The sequence below is a fragment of the Hydractinia symbiolongicarpus genome, chromosome 8, assembly GCF_029227915.1.
Source record: "Hydractinia symbiolongicarpus strain clone_291-10 chromosome 8, HSymV2.1, whole genome shotgun sequence".
NCBI classification, from domain to species: domain Eukaryota; kingdom Metazoa; phylum Cnidaria; class Hydrozoa; order Anthoathecata; family Hydractiniidae; genus Hydractinia; species Hydractinia symbiolongicarpus.
The window spans coordinates 8944186-8962145 of NC_079882.1; the positions used below are offsets into that span (position 1 = coordinate 8944186).

The 17960-nt window shown below is 32.5% G+C and overlaps 2 protein-coding genes across 2 annotated transcripts in view; both read left to right on the plus strand.

The window, feature by feature from the left end:
- The window catches only part of LOC130653926 (CAD protein-like), a 28074-nt gene extending 13880 nt beyond the window's left edge, over positions 1 to 14194 (plus strand). The window contains exons 14-41 of the mRNA XM_057456420.1: positions 220 to 357; positions 444 to 599; positions 797 to 891; positions 986 to 1238; positions 1385 to 1483; positions 1593 to 1694; positions 1773 to 1895; positions 1968 to 2150; positions 2244 to 2462; positions 2539 to 2709; positions 3730 to 3912; positions 4030 to 4134; positions 4650 to 4883; positions 5223 to 5471; positions 5627 to 5923; positions 6108 to 6309; positions 6391 to 6567; positions 6732 to 6886; positions 6975 to 7233; positions 7470 to 7597; positions 7699 to 7773; positions 8444 to 8585; positions 10660 to 10730; positions 10803 to 10928; positions 11732 to 11887; positions 13004 to 13105; positions 13195 to 13289; positions 13362 to 14194. Of these exons, the coding sequence (XP_057312403.1) occupies positions 220 to 357; positions 444 to 599; positions 797 to 891; positions 986 to 1238; positions 1385 to 1483; positions 1593 to 1694; positions 1773 to 1895; positions 1968 to 2150; positions 2244 to 2462; positions 2539 to 2709; positions 3730 to 3912; positions 4030 to 4134; positions 4650 to 4883; positions 5223 to 5471; positions 5627 to 5923; positions 6108 to 6309; positions 6391 to 6567; positions 6732 to 6886; positions 6975 to 7233; positions 7470 to 7597; positions 7699 to 7773; positions 8444 to 8585; positions 10660 to 10730; positions 10803 to 10928; positions 11732 to 11887; positions 13004 to 13105; positions 13195 to 13289; positions 13362 to 13464 (4398 nt within the window). The 3' untranslated portion in view covers positions 13465 to 14194. The remainder of the gene's footprint in view (positions 1 to 219; positions 358 to 443; positions 600 to 796; positions 892 to 985; positions 1239 to 1384; positions 1484 to 1592; positions 1695 to 1772; positions 1896 to 1967; positions 2151 to 2243; positions 2463 to 2538; positions 2710 to 3729; positions 3913 to 4029; positions 4135 to 4649; positions 4884 to 5222; positions 5472 to 5626; positions 5924 to 6107; positions 6310 to 6390; positions 6568 to 6731; positions 6887 to 6974; positions 7234 to 7469; positions 7598 to 7698; positions 7774 to 8443; positions 8586 to 10659; positions 10731 to 10802; positions 10929 to 11731; positions 11888 to 13003; positions 13106 to 13194; positions 13290 to 13361) is intronic.
- Positions 14195 to 14247: 53 nt separating this feature from the next.
- On the plus strand, positions 14248 to 16870 carry LOC130653927 (N-myc proto-oncogene protein-like). The gene is made up of 4 exons (XM_057456421.1): positions 14248 to 14384; positions 14610 to 14663; positions 14920 to 15489; positions 15670 to 16870. Exons 3-4 carry the CDS (start codon positions 14922 to 14924, stop codon positions 16149 to 16151), a joined length of 1050 nt encoding a protein of 349 aa, XP_057312404.1. The 5' UTR covers positions 14248 to 14384; positions 14610 to 14663; positions 14920 to 14921; the 3' UTR covers positions 16152 to 16870.
- Positions 16871 to 17960: the final 1090 nt, after the last annotated feature.

Below are 17960 nucleotides of genomic sequence, written 5' to 3' on the forward strand. Positions count from 1 at the left end.
ATAATAATATTTATAATATGAAATAAACTTCTGTATTAGCCCCCACAAAGTACACAAAAAATTACTGTGAGTTACTAATTGTCAGGTTTCGTTTATTGTAAACTGATTGTAGTTGAAGCAACTTAATTGGTGTCTACTTTTTTGTTCGTTAGAAATAACTGGGTGTACCCTAGATGATTTAAGAAATAATTTAAATTCAGTTTTTACCAATTTTTTTAGATTGGATCATCCATGAAAAGCGTTGGTGAAGTAATGGCTATTGGCAGGTCTTTTGAAGAAGCTATTCAGAAGGCTCTTCGAATGGTTGATGAGTATAATCTTGGATTTGATGCACATGACTATATCTTAAACGATATTGTATGAAATATTCTAGATTTCATTTTTAGAGAATACTGTTATATACTGCAGGAAATGGATATTTCGACTGTTGTTGTTGTTGTTAGGAACTACAAGAGCCGTCTGACAAACGTATCTTCTACTTGGCTAGTGCGTTAAAGGCTGGGTATAGTGTTGAGCAGTTGTATGACCTTACTAAAATTGATCATTGGTTTCTTTACAAACTTCAAAAAATATCTCAGTTTGGAAAGATGTTGGAAAAAGTAAGAAACGTCTTTACACCTTAGAGTTCTTGTAGCAAATTATTTATTTTAAATTTAGAATGCTAAAACTTCCATTATGTATGATCCAAACAGCAAAAAACAATATTTACTGAGGCCTAGAGGCAATATTAATATGTGTTGAGAAATCTAAACCGCAACCACTGAGGCTGCTAATTTCTAACATATTTTACATTAAGGAATTTACGGAAGATGAAAATATTCCTCCTAAAGTTTTATTAAAAGCCAAGAAAATGGGATTTTCAGACAAACAAATAGCAAAGCATGTACAAAGGTATGCTTTTTTTACTTACATAAAGTAAACAAACATTAAACATTTTAAACATGTAGTTTTTTAAAATGTTTAATGTATTAATTCTCTTTTTTAGCACTGAGCTAGCCATTCGCATGCTTCGACTTGAATCAAACATTTTACCTTCTGTTAAGAAAATTGATACTGTTGCTGCAGAATTTCCAGCTGAGGCAAACTACTTATACCTAACCTACAATGGTGTTACTGATGATGTTAAGTTTGGAAACGGAGGAAATGAAATAATGGTGATAGGTTCTGGTGTATATAGAATAGGAAGCAGTGTTGAATTTGACTCGTGTGCCGTTGGTTGCATCCGTGAACTTAAAAAGGTACTTTTGTTGTTATTACTTCATTTCAATCTCTCATTTTAACATACAGTTTCACAACCCATTTTTTTTTAAGGAAAAGGAATAAAGTGCCAGAAGAACTTTATTCTGCGTTTGCTTTTTTTCACACAATTTTTTTGGTTTTTTAGCTCGGAAAGAAAACTATCATGGTGAATTTTAATCCTGAGACTGTTAGTACAGATTACGATGAGTGTGATAGATTATATTTTGATGAAATTTCATTTGAGGTGAGGACAAATAAGATTTTAAAAAGTTGTATTTTGCTTTCTGTAAAATTTGTGAATGAATCTATCCCATTTAAAAAACTTTCCTTATCTTGACTGACTTACTCTTTAGACTGTTATGGACATTTACTGCAAAGAAAACCCAGAAGGAGTTATCTTATCTATGGGAGGACAAGTTGCAAATAACATTGCTATGGCTTTACATCGACAGGAGGTATGTTGTGTTAATATTTGAATTTTAATATAATAAAACTTCTGTTGATATTTTTATTATTTTCAAAAACCTTCATAGGTCAATGTACTTGGAACCTCACCAGAAATGATTGACACAGCAGAAAATCGTTTCAAGTTCTCACGTATGCTTGATGGAATTGGTGTGTTGCAACCAGTTTGGAAAGAATTAACAACAATGGAAGTAAGTTAAAACAAACAAAGCTTCGATTAATAATCGTGGCAAATTTATCTTTTAACAACTATTTTTTTCTAGGAAGCATTCATGTTCTGCTCAAATGTTGGATTTCCTGTACTCGTTCGTCCTTCATATGTTTTGAGCGGTGCAGCAATGAATGTTGCATTTGGTGAAAATGATTTGGAAGCTTACCTCGGATCAGCTGCTGCAGTTTCTAAGGAACACCCTGTTGTTATCTCAAAATTCATAATTGACGCAAAAGTATACATTAAACCCTTTTTTTTGCAGTGAATAACAACAAAGTAGAATATATCTTCTAGTATTGTTTTTAAATTGAACTTTTTTTCATTTTAGGAAATAGATGTTGATGCTGTAGCAGCAGATGGCGAAGTTTTGGCAATAGCTGTCTCAGAACATGTAGAAAATGCAGGTGTTCATTCGGGTGATGCAACCATGATCTGCCCACCACAAAATCTTAACGATGAAACATTAATGAAGATCAAGCAGATCTGTTTAGAAGTTGGAAGGTCTCTAAATGTGTCCGGTCCTTTTAATATGCAACTTATTGCTAAGGTATTAAAGCTTTAAATCTTACTACCTGTAAACCAGTGTAAATTTATTCTTTCATTTATTTTTAATATTCTTGCAGGATAATGAATTAAAAGTGATTGAATGTAATTTAAGAGTTTCAAGATCATTTCCCTTTGTGTCAAAAACTCTTGATTTTGACATGGTTGCTATGGCAACGAAAGTTATTATTGGAAAAACAGTGGAACCCTCGATAGGAATCATGAGCAAATGTAAAAAAGTTGGATGTAAGGTTAGTGACAACTTGTATTGTAATTCAGTGAGTTGGACTACTTGTAAGGACATGGGAATCCAATAGGACAATGGAAAAATTATAGATTTTCTATGATGACTTGTGAACAAAACACTTTTTCGCTGATCAAAATAATCTATAGGATTGTTGTTTTTTATATAAACTGTTAAGAAGATTTGAAACCAGCAGATTGGATCTGGTTTAACAAATTTGTCAAAAATTAATATTAGGCAGATCTAGTTATACATACAGGAATAGCTATTACAACCAGTTTAAAGTTATTTGTTCTCAAAAGGTTATAGCTGCAATACAAAGGCTTCATTAAGTTTAATAAACTTCTTTGACATCAATATTGTCTTGATAATAAATTTTTGTAAATGATAGAATAGCTTCATCGGCAATGTTTTCTAAACATTATCAATAAAACTGTCTAAGTTTTTTTAGTTTTATGGTCTTAATTGGTACATGATGGCAATAGTTACTGATATAAATGTATTAATAATATTAAAATTGATAAAGATAAAAATTTTGCTACACAAATTCGCCAATTCTGTTGTCACTTTAAACAATGGACTTTAAGAAACTGTAGGATTTTGTAATATGGCCAACCTCATAAAATTGAAAATGGGTTTGTCCATCATACCTACTCCCACGTCAAATTTTTGCCTGTTGTATGTATCCAGGATAATGCCATTTTGTGCTTCCTTAGAACCACTTGATTTTTGATGCAAAAACAGACAAAATACATTTTTTATTATAGAGAACAGTATGGTCCTCGCATTTTTTAAGCATGTATTTAAATGTCTATTCAATAGATGAGACAATAATTAAGTTTAGAAAAGGGCTAAAATGCTATTTCTTTTACCTGGTGGTTAATGAGCTTAGAAAAGTTGCCAGAGGGATATGGATACAAAAAGATAATTTCGCAAAAACCGTAAAAAAGCTCTTTCTTATGTACATATAACATTTTTAAATATTTTAGGTGTCTTTATTTTATTTATAATGTATTGTACTTTTGAGGTTCCCCAATTTTCGTTTGCAAGACTTGCTGGTGCAGATTTTGAGTTGGGTGTGGAAATGGCCAGTACTGGTGAAGTTGCATGTTTCGGTGAAAATAAGTATGAAGCTTATTTAAAAGCAATGATTAGTACTGGCTTCAAATTGCCAAAAAAAACCATTCTTCTTACGGTTGGAAGTTACAAGGTAGGGGATATCAGATTGCTTGAGTTTTAAGTGTGTGTTCATCAATTTTTAAATTTGGCTATACTTTGAATTTAAGGCACAGATTCTTTTAATAACAACTAAAATTATACTTTATAGGCGAAGAATGAAATGTTGTCAAGTGTCAAGTTATTGGAAGAAATGGGTTATGAATTGTACGCTAGCATGGGAACTGGTGATTTTTATCAAGAGCATGGGATTAAGGTAGGTTTTTGCATTAAAATTTATGAATAGAAAGCACAATCAAAGGTGAAGCAAATTTAGCACTCACTATGTTTAGCTTGAATTATGCTTTGTTAAGCACTGTCTCTAAATATAAGAAATAAAGTTTAGCTAATAATTTATTTTTCCAGGTTTTTTTAAAAAGTTTATAAAGCCTTTTGCTTTTAAAATGCTTTTCAGCGAGTTCTGTCATTTTATAAATTTACTTTTTTCAATTATTTTTTTTTGAGTTCGCAGTTTTATAGTTTTCTGTAGGTTGGTTTGGTTGTACTCTTACAAGCTTTGTGGTTGTATGGAAATGATTGTTTTTCAAGACCCATTGATAGATTGGATTCTGTATTTTTTGTACATCCAAAATTCTTTTTTATAGCCCTAAACAAAAACATGCAAAATATCAGAAAAAATACTCCTTCAAAAATGTTCTTTTTAATTAGTTGCGAGCTAAGCTACTGAATGAAGCATGTGGTTTTACTATATTTTTTATTCCATTATTGCAGATACAAGTTATTGATTGGCCATTTGAAGAAAATGGTATGGAAGGTCAAGAAGAAAGTATCCAAGAGTACTTGTCACAAAATAAATTTGATTTGGTTATTAACATACCAATGAGACAAACTAGTACGAAAAAGAAATCTCATTTTGTTACGCATGGTTACAGAACTCGCAGACTGGCTATTGATCATGCTGTCCCACTGATTACTAATATAAAATGTGCAAGACTTTTTTGTGAGGTTAGTTCGTATGAATGTTTCAAAAATATAAAAAAGAGTAGCATAGAATTTGCAAAATAAAAAAAAAAAGTAATTGAATGCTTAGCATTTTAACCTAAAGCAGAACAACTAAAATCAAGCAGACTGGGTTGTTCTTAAATACTTTTGGTGTGCTGAATCTTTTACAAGGTTTCGCTGACAAAAAAGATAATATTGACTTTTGCATTGCGAAAAGTAAAGATAGTAAAAATTAGTATACATGTTAACATGAAAACAAAACAAATGAAACTACCCCAGACAAAAAAAAAATTGAATAAATGTTTCTGTGTACCTGTCAGATTTTATTTTTCTGTTCTCAAGGCTTTATATCGTATTGGTAAGAAAGTGGAAGTAAAGACTCACATTGATTGTGTTACTGCTGGAAATATAATACGTCTTCCTGGTCTAATTGATGTGCATGTTCACATGAGAGAACCTGGTGCAGTTCACAAAGAAGATTTTCAGTCAGGTACAGCTGCTGCTTTGGCTGGTGGTATTACAATGGTTCTGTGTATGCCAAACACAAAACCTGCAATTACGGATGCAGCTGCTTTTGAATTGGCTAAAAAGGTAGATTTTTTCTTAATTCCATATTCTATATTTTTAAAGGTGTGAATCCAGATAAATTTGTGTAAAAGTGTAAATTTTTCAATTTAGACAAGTATTCATTGATATTTAATTTGCATTAATTTATGAATTTTTTTTTATGAGTTTTTTTTTATAAGATTGCAGATAAAAATTCAAGATGTGATTTTGCATTGTACGCTGGTGCATCAACAGATAATGCAATTGAAATTTCAAAGTTAGCACCTTCATGTGCTGGTTTAAAGATGTACTTGAATGACACCTTCACTACTTTAAAGATGGATAACTTAACAGATTGGATGAAACATTTTGAAGCATGGCCAAAGCATCTTCCTATTGTGTGTCATGCTGAAAGCCAAACAACTGCTGCGGTGTTGCTAGTGGCAGAAATTTATGGCAGACCAGTTCACATTGCACATGTAGCCAGAAAAGAAGAGGTTAATCTTTCACATTATACTTTTATAAAAAGTTTTGAATAAAATTATTGTCAGAAGAATGTGTGGGTGTTTAGAACATAAGCTGAAGAGTTCATTCCAACAACTGATAGAAATTTGTTATTGCATGTGTGACTACCTTAAAGTAATTCAAATCTTTTAAATCAAATCTTCATAATTCTTTTAGATCTCAATTATTAAAGCTGCTAAAAAGAAAGGTTTGCAAGTGACATGTGAAGTTGCACCACATCATTTGTTTTTAACTATTGATGATTACCCAAACATTGGCGAATTGAGAGGTCGAGTAAAACCACCACTTTGTACCAAGGAAGATCAAAAAGCATTGTGGGATAACCTTGACATAATTGATTGTTTTGCTACAGATCATGGTACGGATGATTTATTCTTTTATCATGCAACATTTTTTTTAGCATTAAGTACTATTTACAATAAAAATATATTGTTTTTAGCACCCCATCATGTAGATGAAAAAGATTCTAAGAATCCTCCACCAGGATTTCCTGGCTTGGAAACAATGTTGCCACTGTTATTAACAGCAGTCAGTGAAGGTCGATTGACAATTGATGATATCGTGTTGCGACTTAATACAAATCCAAGACGTATTTTTGGTTTGCCTGAGCAGCAAAGTATGTTTTTTTTGCACAATTATTCTGTAGGGTTTCTGTATGCAATGTAAAAAGTACTGGCTGCTAATGAAGTGTTACCTATTCTCATCTGTTGCTTGGTAATTGTATGCTATTTAGATCCCTATACTTTATGAAACATTCAACAATTTAAATGTGTTTTTTAGATACTTATGTCGAAGTTGACATGTCAGAAGAATGGATTATTCCTGATGCTTTATCATACACTAAATCCAAATGGACCCCTTTTGCTGGAATGAAAGTTCAAGGGAAAGTTTGTCGAGTTGTACTAAGGGGTCAACTTGCAGTTATCGAAGATCAGGTGAAGCTTAAGACATTTTACATTATTTTGGTTTACCAGCTTTTTTCAATAATAAACTATTTTCCCCACTTCATGGAACCTTTTTTAGGTCTTGATGAAACCTGGTTTTGGTGAAGATATTCGTTCTTGGGAACCACCTCATTGCTTGCCACCAGTAACTGTTCTTGAACAAAAAATATCCAGTATAACCAAAAAGGATACACAGTCTTCACTCCTTAATGTTCCAACACTTCATGAAACACTGCGAAAGAAAGATTCAAATGAAGATACTCCTGCCAGCCCAGGTGGCAAAGCTGGTTCTGCTCCATCCTTCTCCTTGCCAGCAACACCACAAAAAGCGTTAGAAGGTACAGGAGGCTTTCTTTGCATTATTTTTATACCTTACGCACTTTACTTAAATAGAAAGTTAATGTTCCAGGTTGTTACATAAATTTTGTTTATTTTATGCTTGGTTGTTTTACAGGCCGTTGTCAGTATTAAAAGTTAGTTTACTGTTACAAAAACAACGTATTTGATGATTTCAAATGTTAAGTTAGGCAAAATATAAATCCATTATCTCTTCCAATTTTATGATTGATTTCAGATGTTTTTCAAGATACACCACACATAAGTGTACCCACTCTTGTCATGCAACAACTCCCTCCTTCATTGCAATCACATGCTTTGTATGGAAAACATATTCTGTCTGTGGAAACACTAAGCAAAGACCATGTAAGTCTTCAATTAGCTATTTTTGTATTTTGTTACTTATACTTTTTGCAGCTTTGTATGAACTTATTTAAGTTAAACCTTCAAATAATATTTTTGTTCAGCTGGGTTCCTTGTTTAACCTTGCTCACTACATGCGACAGGAAGTGCGGAAGGGAAAGATATTCGAAACTTTAAAGGTAGATATAACGGTTAATTTTAGAGTTTGTTAATTGACTTCTAGTGTTATGAGGTATTAAATTACTCCAATTAATTAGTAAATGACTAAGGTTAAACGGGTCAAACAATCCCTAGCGAAATCATAACGCACTATAAATAAAATTCCATGATGCACCGTTTAAGCGCACCAAAATGCTAATTAATTTTTAGAGGTTTTGGAGTAGACAAAATTTGAGAAGGATTCTTATTGGATGCAGACAATTATTGAATTGACCAGAAATGCCCTGTATTTTAAACTAGGAATATTTAGTTCACCTTTAGATGAGCCTTTATAATATTTTTCTTTAATTTTTACTCTTTAATTGTGTCAAAATTTCCATTCAAATGTCCTCAGCTAACATAAGTCACTTTTCCACTCCTTTCATTGTGGTATGTCTGGTTTTTAAAAATTTTGTGTGTTTGTGTGTTTTTTTCTCATTGAAATTCCTGATTTTTTTTCAAACTAATTCATTTTAAAAGAGGGTAAAACTTGTGGAATTACTTTATTCTATTCAATTGATCACCCTGTGGGTCAGGGTTGTCCATTTATATGCGCTTTTTTAAGAAGGTTGTTCAATCTATTCATTGAGGATAATTGGGACTTCTCTTTCTTGAGACCTTGTACGCTGATCCGAATTTTTTTTGTTATAGGGTAAAGTTCTTGGTTTAATGTTTTTTGAAGCCAGTACAAGAACTTCAGGTTCATTTCAAATAGCCATGCAAAGGTTGGGAGGAACTGTGTTCTGTATTAATCCATCAGATTCATCTTTAAAGAAGGGAGAATCATTAGAAGGTATTTTTTTTAGGTTAAATACATTTAGTTTACTGTATTGTGCATTTACGTCATCATCTACTTCTAATTGCAATCTACATCGTTAATCAAAAACAAATTAAACAAAAATAAAATGCTTTTCAACAAATTCATTAAGGCAATATATTAAGTGGATACTTTGGTATCAGTGTTATTATAGTAACAAGATTTAGCAAGTTACTCAGCCGGATATAGCTATCACTTACCATGGCAACTTCTTTTAGAAAATTTAATAAAAATTTGTTACTGGAGTAGTTGCTATCATTAATCTGCACAGTCTCCATCATTTAAATAGCATGTGGTTTGTTTCAATAGCTTGATACATTAAATAACAATTTTCTCTTCAATAAATTACTTAATTGTAACTTTGACCTTTGTATCCACACTTGTTATGAGTTGTTTTTAATCGCGTTTATATAAATAAGTTTAATCGCTTCTAATTAGTTACCATTAAGATTATGAATTTTGTAACGTTTTGTTTAGTGTACTTCGTTTGGTGAACTTGGGGAAATATTATGATTAGTTTATCTAGCTAAGGGATCTGATAGCAGAATGTGGTAGATAAGAGGTGGGAGGGCCTGCTTTTTCTATCCCCTTATTCCCCCTCGTCAAATTTGTAATGAGATGATGATTATGTGTTGCTCGTTTTTTAAAATTTTAAAAGCATCAGGTAGATGTTGGTGCATGTTATTTTGTGTTAAAAAAAGGTTGAGTGAACCCAGCACTGAAATATTTTACTATTAATTCACCCTAACTCCTTAAAGACAGATTTATTGGACAGGAAGTCGAATGCAATTGAGAGTTTACTATTATTACCATTATTTTTGTGATTTTGAAGTTCGTTGTTACTTTTAAGGTACCTTGTCAATATGACATTTAAAAAATTTAATTGCTGCTTGTAAAAAATATACTCAAGAAAGCATAACATGTAACAAGACTGAGGTTATAGGTACTTCAACTGCTAACTCACAAAACATTGAGAAAATTGACAGATGTCTTAGTGAAAAAAATTTTAAAAGTATAAAACAGGGATCTGACTATAAATTTTCAGAAAATCTTTTTTAAAGTTAAGAAACATCCAGACTGAACTCAAAATGTATGTTGTTTCATATCGAAACGTGTAACTTTCTTCACTACTAAAATATATTTAGAGAGCTGTTCACTAAATTCTTATAAGCAGTTTTTTTAAAAAAATATTGTTGAGAGTACAGCGACCTCAGCAAGGAGCATGAGAAACGTTTTTTTAAATCTTTGTACATAATAAGAATAAGCAGTAGTATTTTGAATCTTCAAACAGCAACATCAATTAACATCCTGACAAGAGTTTCAAGAATTTAAAGTGATTAAGCATCCTTCCACAATAGCTCCTTTTTCAAAAAAAGTAGCATTTTACTGTTGCATAAAATTTTTTTTTTATTTTTATCACGTTTGTTAACAAAAAATGTATATTTTTTTTGTTGTTGATATTTTTAACCCATCGTTAACCAACTCACCATACATTTTTATTGCTCATAACGTTATCGTGATTGAACAACTGATTCATTACAGATTTTACAGCAGACGCCATTAGCCTGTAATTAAAATAATAGCCTCTTTGAGGCTATTGTTTTTTCTTTTATGTACGTCGCCACAACGTGTTATTTTACCCACAATGAATATTACCATACCCACATTTGATCACTGATCTAATTTTATCACATTATTTTTAAGTTGAGGGATTATTGTTTCCCTCAAATATTTCATTATTTACAACAAGAAATTCATGTCCAAGATATGACAACATCGTCAATTGCATCCCATAGTTGAACAATTATAGTCCAAATTTTTGAGGTTAACCAATATTTAAGATTAAGATGGCGTAAAATCGTAGTGAAAAGCCACCATTATTTTATTTAAAAGAGAGACAATTCAATTAAGCTATACTGTCTTTAATACCCACATCAATATTAAACGTACCAAAATATCCTGCCAAAATTTGTTCTAAACAGATTAAATATCCTCACCCGACTTGACCTTTCTCTATCAGATTCACTATGACATTTTTTTTACTAATTAGACACTGTGCATACGATGAGCTGCTACTGTGACGCTATTGTTCTGCGTCATCCAGAGAAAGGCGCTGTCCAGGTATTTTTTTACTCATACTTGGTAGAACGATAATTTATTCGCAATTGTATTGTAACTAACTTTCGAATTTAGCGTGCTGCCGAGCACTGTCGTCGCCCGATTATAAACGCTGGAGATGGGGTAGGGGAACACCCTACGCAAGCTCTACTTGATGTTTTTACAATCCGGGAAGAAATTGGAACTGTGAATGGAATTACTGTAAGTTCTGCTGACATATTTACATAAAATTGCATAGCGAAAAAGTTAAAAAGTATTTGGATTTGAAAAAGGTACTTCCTGTTAGCAAAAACTCTGGAAACTAGAAGCAATATTTTTGATTTTGCTAGGTCTGTCAAGTTTGAAGCAGGATTATCATAGCTACTATCTTGCTTTTAGATATTAAACATAATTCGCAGGAAGAGGCAGTCCCATGTTAAAACATTCTGTACATGCCTTGTTAGATTTTAAGTAAAACGCGGGAAGTGACTTAAAGTGATTGCCTAAAACCACAAGTAAAAAAGTAAAATAATAATAGTCTGAGCTAAAACCAAGCCATCAGGCTATCGCGATTCAAAATGGATTTTGGAAACTCATAATCTTAATTTCGCCCAATTAATTTTACTTCTTTAAAAGTGACGTATTCGCGCATGATTAGTTTTGGTGTATACCTATAATTGATGGTTACAATTTTAATGTTATTAACAATGATTAAAAAGCCGTAAAAATTTAAAAAATAAATTACATATGTCTGTTGCAGCTATCTAATTAACGGCCTTTTTTATCGTCTTATGAAGTTTTGACGTAAAATTTAACCTCCGCGTGAAATAAAGCACTGCGTGAAGTTAAAAGATGTGATGGTTAAGGGATTTATTAGATAACATTTTATTATCTTAAAATTTAACCAGTTCAACTGCAAAATTGTTGTTTTCTTAAAAGTTCTACTAGTCTTTTACTGATTTAACCCAACAAAATATTCCCCAACAAAAAAACGTTGGTCCACTGATATATTTTCTTTGCTCTAGGTCACAATGGTGGGCGATTTGAAGCATGGTAGAACAGTACATTCTCTCGCTAGACTACTAACTCTCTACAGAGTCAATTTGCAATACGTTTCACCAAACTCGTTAAAAATGCCAGAAAATGTGAAAGCCTATGTAGAACGCAGAGGGATTCCACAGGTGAGTTATACATTTTGTTTTTGACACGTTATTCAGTTTCTATGTACCTCAATTGAGAATCTGGGTAATTTGCATAATGCATCATTGGAAAACTCCATTGGTGTCAATTTACATGTCAATCGTGACACGTAGAGCCGTGAGGCTATCTTCACAATTAATCAAACCTAAGCAGTTTTAAAAGAAACGATTGATAACCGTGAGATTCGGAATTAAAATTCTTATGATTTTTTTTTGATCTTGTTAAAAAGAAAGTTCATTCATATATTTGTCGAGCATTAAAACCACAAAAATGAATTGTGTTCATTTAATTGCGTTGCTAAAGCCTTCTTATCGTGTCACAAGATTGACCTGTGGGAAAAAAAAGAGAATTCCTTTTACCGAATTAAACGGATATCACAGGCTATATTACTCAGTTTTTGTTTGGTTAAAGCTTTGTCTCTTTTCAGGGTTGTTTTGTGTTATTATTTTTTTACTTCATTTTTAATTTTGTTTGTTATCCCCGTTAAATTTATCAATTAATTAATTCAATTATTTCAAAGCCTCCGAGTGAACGACCCCCAGTGCAAAAAAATGCTTAATGTCGCAGTTTTCCTAGTTACTCATTTTAAATATTTTATACTTTATTTTTTTTTTTGGTTATACATAAAGTCACTAGTCATAGGTTTGCTATTTACTCATGTTTGCTTTTAAATCTTGTTAGTATATTAAATGACCGAAGGTTTATCTCATCCAGACAGTTTCTACTTGACAGTTTTTCTATCTTCTCAGCGGATCTTTTTGTAAAACAACCTTGTTGTTTGTCCGGGTATTGAATCTCTTTTTATTAACTCCCGCTGAGCTGAAATAACTCAAAACTTCAGACAGTTTTTTAAATCATTCGTGCTTCCTTTCAAATAGTCACAATTGTGGTTTATCGGCATTCAAAGTTTATACAATACAATGTCTAGTGTTTACTTAGTTGGTTTCTAAGAAAACTGTCTTTTCTTATTTGGTTGCTACTGTCCTTGTTAAACAGATCAATATTAACACTTGCTTAGGTGAACTCCCTCATTGATGATTCATTCATGAATAAATGCCCGGTAAATTTAATGTTTGTGTTATTTTTTACAATTTAAGAAAGAGTATCCAACGATCGAGGATGCTTTACCCTCCACCGATGTTCTCTATATGACGCGCATACAAAAGGAACGATTTTCCACTGAAGCTGAGTATGAGGAGGTACAAAAATTGCGACTGTTTGCTTTTTTGAACTGTTCATGTCTTGCATTCTTCCATACATCGTCTGCATGTTTTTTCCTCGTTTACAGGTACATGGGTGTTACATAGTAACACCGAAACTTTTAACAAAAGCCAAAGAAAAAATGGTGGTTATGCATCCTTTACCCCGAGTAAATGAAATCAGGTACAGCAAAAACATTTTGTATACACTTTGTAAGCACAAATCCTGATTTAAAATTAATAATTTTTTCTTTAGCATTGAGGTAGATTCTGATCCACGAGCTGCTTATTTTCGCCAGATGGAATGTGGGATGTATGTTCGTATGGCGCTGCTAGCTTTGTTGACTGGTCGCTGTTGATCTACCACGTGTGTTCTTGCGTTATAAAAATATTTTTATTGTCAATCAAGTTGTATTAGACACTTGTGAATAAAACTTGTTGGACGAAATTACCTCTTTAAAACTTGAATAACTCCGGAAACTTGAGGTTTTCACCAGCACAAGCATAATTCAGTTTGGGTCTATTATGACGGCGAAGAAATTTATAACTATTTTATTGCTATCGCATTTTTCCACTTGCATTACACCCTTAGCCGATAGCCTAATCTATTTCCTGGCCGAAATACCTTTAAGGTGTGATATTTAAACGGTTTCGAATTTCTTTAACTTCATTCAAACGTAGTTTTTTTTATTGATTTCGGGTTTTCCCCTGACATGTTTTTTGCTCACGTGGGTTCATTCATAAAAATGATTGCGCTTTAGAATTTTATATTTCCCAACAGATTTGCATAAAAAAGACTATCCGATCCCGGGAGACTTTATATATATATTTTTGCTTCAAATATCTAAAAACGTCTATAGAGAATAGCGGATAACCAGTCCATTTTTAGAACTTTGCTTGTGATTGGGTTATTTACTTAATTGTTTTTTTAGTAACCGGGGGTATGGTTATATTTTTTTTACTTTATATGTAAATGTAATAAATACATATGGTATTTCATTTAATAGGTATATTTTCTTGTATTGTGTTAGTTTTATATTGTTTATTTAGTTATTAAAACAGAAAGAAGAAAAAAATAACATAATTATATATCATTAAATCTTTTTATATTTTCACACCCGTCCTTGGTTTAAAAATGTAGCAATCAATCACGTTAACATAAATAACTACAGGGTTTCCACAGTAAACCTAATTTGAGTATATCAGTTCAAAAGTTACAGCAGCGTTCAATCGAATACTTGAGACAGCTTTATAAGCTGAGTAAATTTTATATTTCAATGTAAGTATTTTTAACGTGCAACTATTTATTGTTCAATTTGTTAACATTGTTAATATTGATAAAGTGTGGAGGATTTTGTGGCCTCGCTTGTCCACGAATTTTATAAGTTTCATTTTAAATTTTTATGTTAGTGTTTAAGGTAAACAAAGAAGATGATTTTTTAAATTACTGATTAGCGTATTTTTTTTAAAAAAAAATTGTAGGACTTAGTTGTATTTTATTTAGACAAGCGGATCACTAAACTAAAGTTTTAATAAACGACGGAAGCCGCGGCGAGTAGTAAGTTATATATATTTATTCCCTTGTGTTGAAGCAACAGTTTAGTGTTTAACAACTTGCATAATTTTTTAAGATTTTTAAAATGCTTTGGGTCGCTTATTTGACATTTTTAAAGTAGCCAGCTGTCTATTTCTTTGTGTCACTTATGACTACTTTTATTTTGATAAGAATATGTGGTTTTCAACATTTTTCAAGAGTTCTGTTTATTTGTTTGCGAAGTGTGTTTTTATTTACGGGACATTTATTTTTATTTTAGCAATGATCATAACTAGTGCAAATCGAGACCACAGCGTGTGGTCAAGCATTGATGAAAGTGACAATGAAGAAATTATGAATTTAGCGAAGCCAATGATGGATGCTTCCAACCCCAGTGACGATATATGGCGGAAGTTTGCGCTGCCATTAACGCCTCCCAGTTCTCCATCTAGAACCTACGGTGAAACTTCAGAGGATCGTCGTACAGATATCGCTGAGCGATTACACGATGTTTGCGAAAGTCTCGATTCCACCTTCGATTTAACAAGTTATAACGCTTCGAAGCTAGCTGGTGTTCTAAACTTACGTTCGAAACTCATATCAGATTGTATGTGGTCTGGTAATACTGTTGAAATTGTCAGAACAAGTGCTCACAAACTTATTAGTCACAGTAAAAAATTGTATTCAGAAAACGAAGAAGATTTGTATCCTACACCTTGTCCCAGTCCACTTCCAAGTGTCACGACAGAAAGCGCTGAATGCCCTTCAAGTAGTGAATGTGTTGATCCCGCTACAGTTTTCCCTTTTCCGTTAACAAACGAAACACACAGCACCCAATTTTCAGATACAGGTAAATTTAGCTTCTAATTCGTTAAGACGTTTTTGTAAAGCAAGTTTTTGTTGTTCTTAGATGAAAATGTTAACTAATTTTTTAATTCAAATTTCGTGTTTTATGAAAAACGTAAATGTGAGCCTCCGATATTCTGAATGTCTGCATCTCGGTATTTACATTTCTTTGTGTTAATTTTAGACGAAGAAATTGATGTTGTGACCGTCGATTCAAAGCCTACTCCTGCCGTAGGAACAAAACGAAAACTTATAACCGCTGTTGTGTGTGCTCGAGTGCCGCCACAGCCTTTGCTGAAAAAAGCTAAAAGTTCTCCCGTTACGTTGCCATCGTTCGAACGACAAAAATCTCGAAGAGCTTCCTCTAACTCTGCTGACGATTCTGACCCTGAATCCAGGCGAGCAACTCACAACGTACTGGAAAGAAAACGAAGGATCGATCTGAAAAACAGTTTTGAAAGATTACGTGACTGTGTCCCCATGTTTGAGAAGCAAGATAAAGCTCCAAAAGTTGTGGTTTTAAAACGAGCTGCGCAACACATAGCAAAATTAACGCAAGAAGAAATTGAATTAACTGAACAAAAAATTCTACTTCAAAAAGAAAAACAAGACTTAATAAACAAACTCAAACAGCTATTGCAAGAAGGCAAAGAAATAGTGTTTTAAATGCGGTGACTTTTATGATTGTGTTCTTTCGCGGTTGACATTTTGAGAGAATTTTAGCGGGAAAAACGACATTGTATATATTTATTAAAATAGTTTCTATTTATTTTATATAGTGTTTTTGTGGAAGTGTTATAATGGGCAACAAAACATTGTCTGCCCAACTTTAAAATTTATTTAGTCAAACGGTGTTGCAACGTAAACACTGACTTCTTATGTTTATATAGGAATTTTAATCGTGCAATCATTGCCATGTACTTAGGATTTGCATTAATTTGTGAAGTTCTGTGTGGGGGGTTCCCCTTGATACGTTGCATAACCGTAGTTTTGAATGACAAAATTTTCTATTGTTAATGATCTTGTGTTTAAAAAAACCAACCAACTTTTTTGGCTCGTGTGCTCAAAGGGAGTTTTGCTCATTTTGTTGTTTTAGTATAATGTTATGGGTGGCATAATTGTAGCTTTTACGCATTTTCTTGTGGCCACTTAAAATAGACGTATATGCACAATGGTGGCACGGGGGACACTAATTCCAGTTGTAAAGTTATTTTTACTCCAGTTCGAATTTTTGCGTTCGAATTTAATTTTAGCTTTGTACCAATACCTGTGAAAGTAGTTTTTAATATTTGACTTGTTAGTACGTATGTCATCAAACCTTTGATATTCTTATAAAGGTGCGATAGAAGATTGATGCTGATAATATATATTTAAATTATGTCAAATTGCAAATAGTATAACGAACTTTTTACCCCTTCATAATATTTGTCAGTTATCTTCTCAAAGTAAAAATAGGTGTTAACGTATGTCGCCCTCAGGTGTTAATGATGTCTCTTGGGTATGCCGAAGTGTCTAGTTAGATAAATATTCGATCAAGCAAGACACGCGAGGCTTTATTTTGAATACAAGCGAGCGGAAACTCAAAGAAATAAGGTCATTAAAAACATTAATGTTCGGCACAGGTACCATGCATACAAGAAAAAAGAAAATATTGAATGAATTTTAATAATTAATTTTCCATGTTAAAAACCCGTTCTTGCTTACGTTGGGTTTGTTTTTGTACCCGCAGTTTGTCCATCAAGCTAAAGTTCAACGTCAAGTTTGATTTTGCATTCGGAATGGTTTAGCTTGACAGCCGAACAACAACAAAACGTCCAAAAAGCGGACACTTGTTTGTTTTCTATTAAGCAGGCCCTTTTATAGTCGTAGATCCAACAGCAAGTAATTTGCTAGATAGTCTAGGAAATTTTCATGTTCTTAAAAAATTTTTTAAAAAATATTTTGATCTTCGCATTCTGAAGTGATAAACAAGGAGCCTAAAAACTCGAGTGTCTTTAATGTGCAACCATGGCAACAGTAGAAATGTTTTTTTTTTGTTCTTGAGAGCGTTAAGATTGGCTAGGCAAAAATATATCACAGCCTAAATTTCATAATGCGATGATTGATTGCAACCACAAGTGATATATATACCAGTTTTACTTTGCACTTTTTTTGTTGACTCATGTCGAAAATTGAGCAGAAAATGATGAGATGGAGTCGATATAAACTTCACGGGGGTAAAACAAGCTATGAAAAGCTTTCACAAATAATAAATTTATCCTTCACTAACGAGGTAAGATAGTACACATTCCAGATTAATTATACATAATTATGATGACGTCAGTTCGTTATAAATGGAACCCAGCTCAGCAGGAATGTTAGTCTTTAACTTACAGTGCATTCAGAAAAAGTCAAAATTAGGAGATTTGCTAACTTAATTACGCAAAATATAGATCTTTAGATATTATTTTATTCATACAATTAAAGAAGTACACG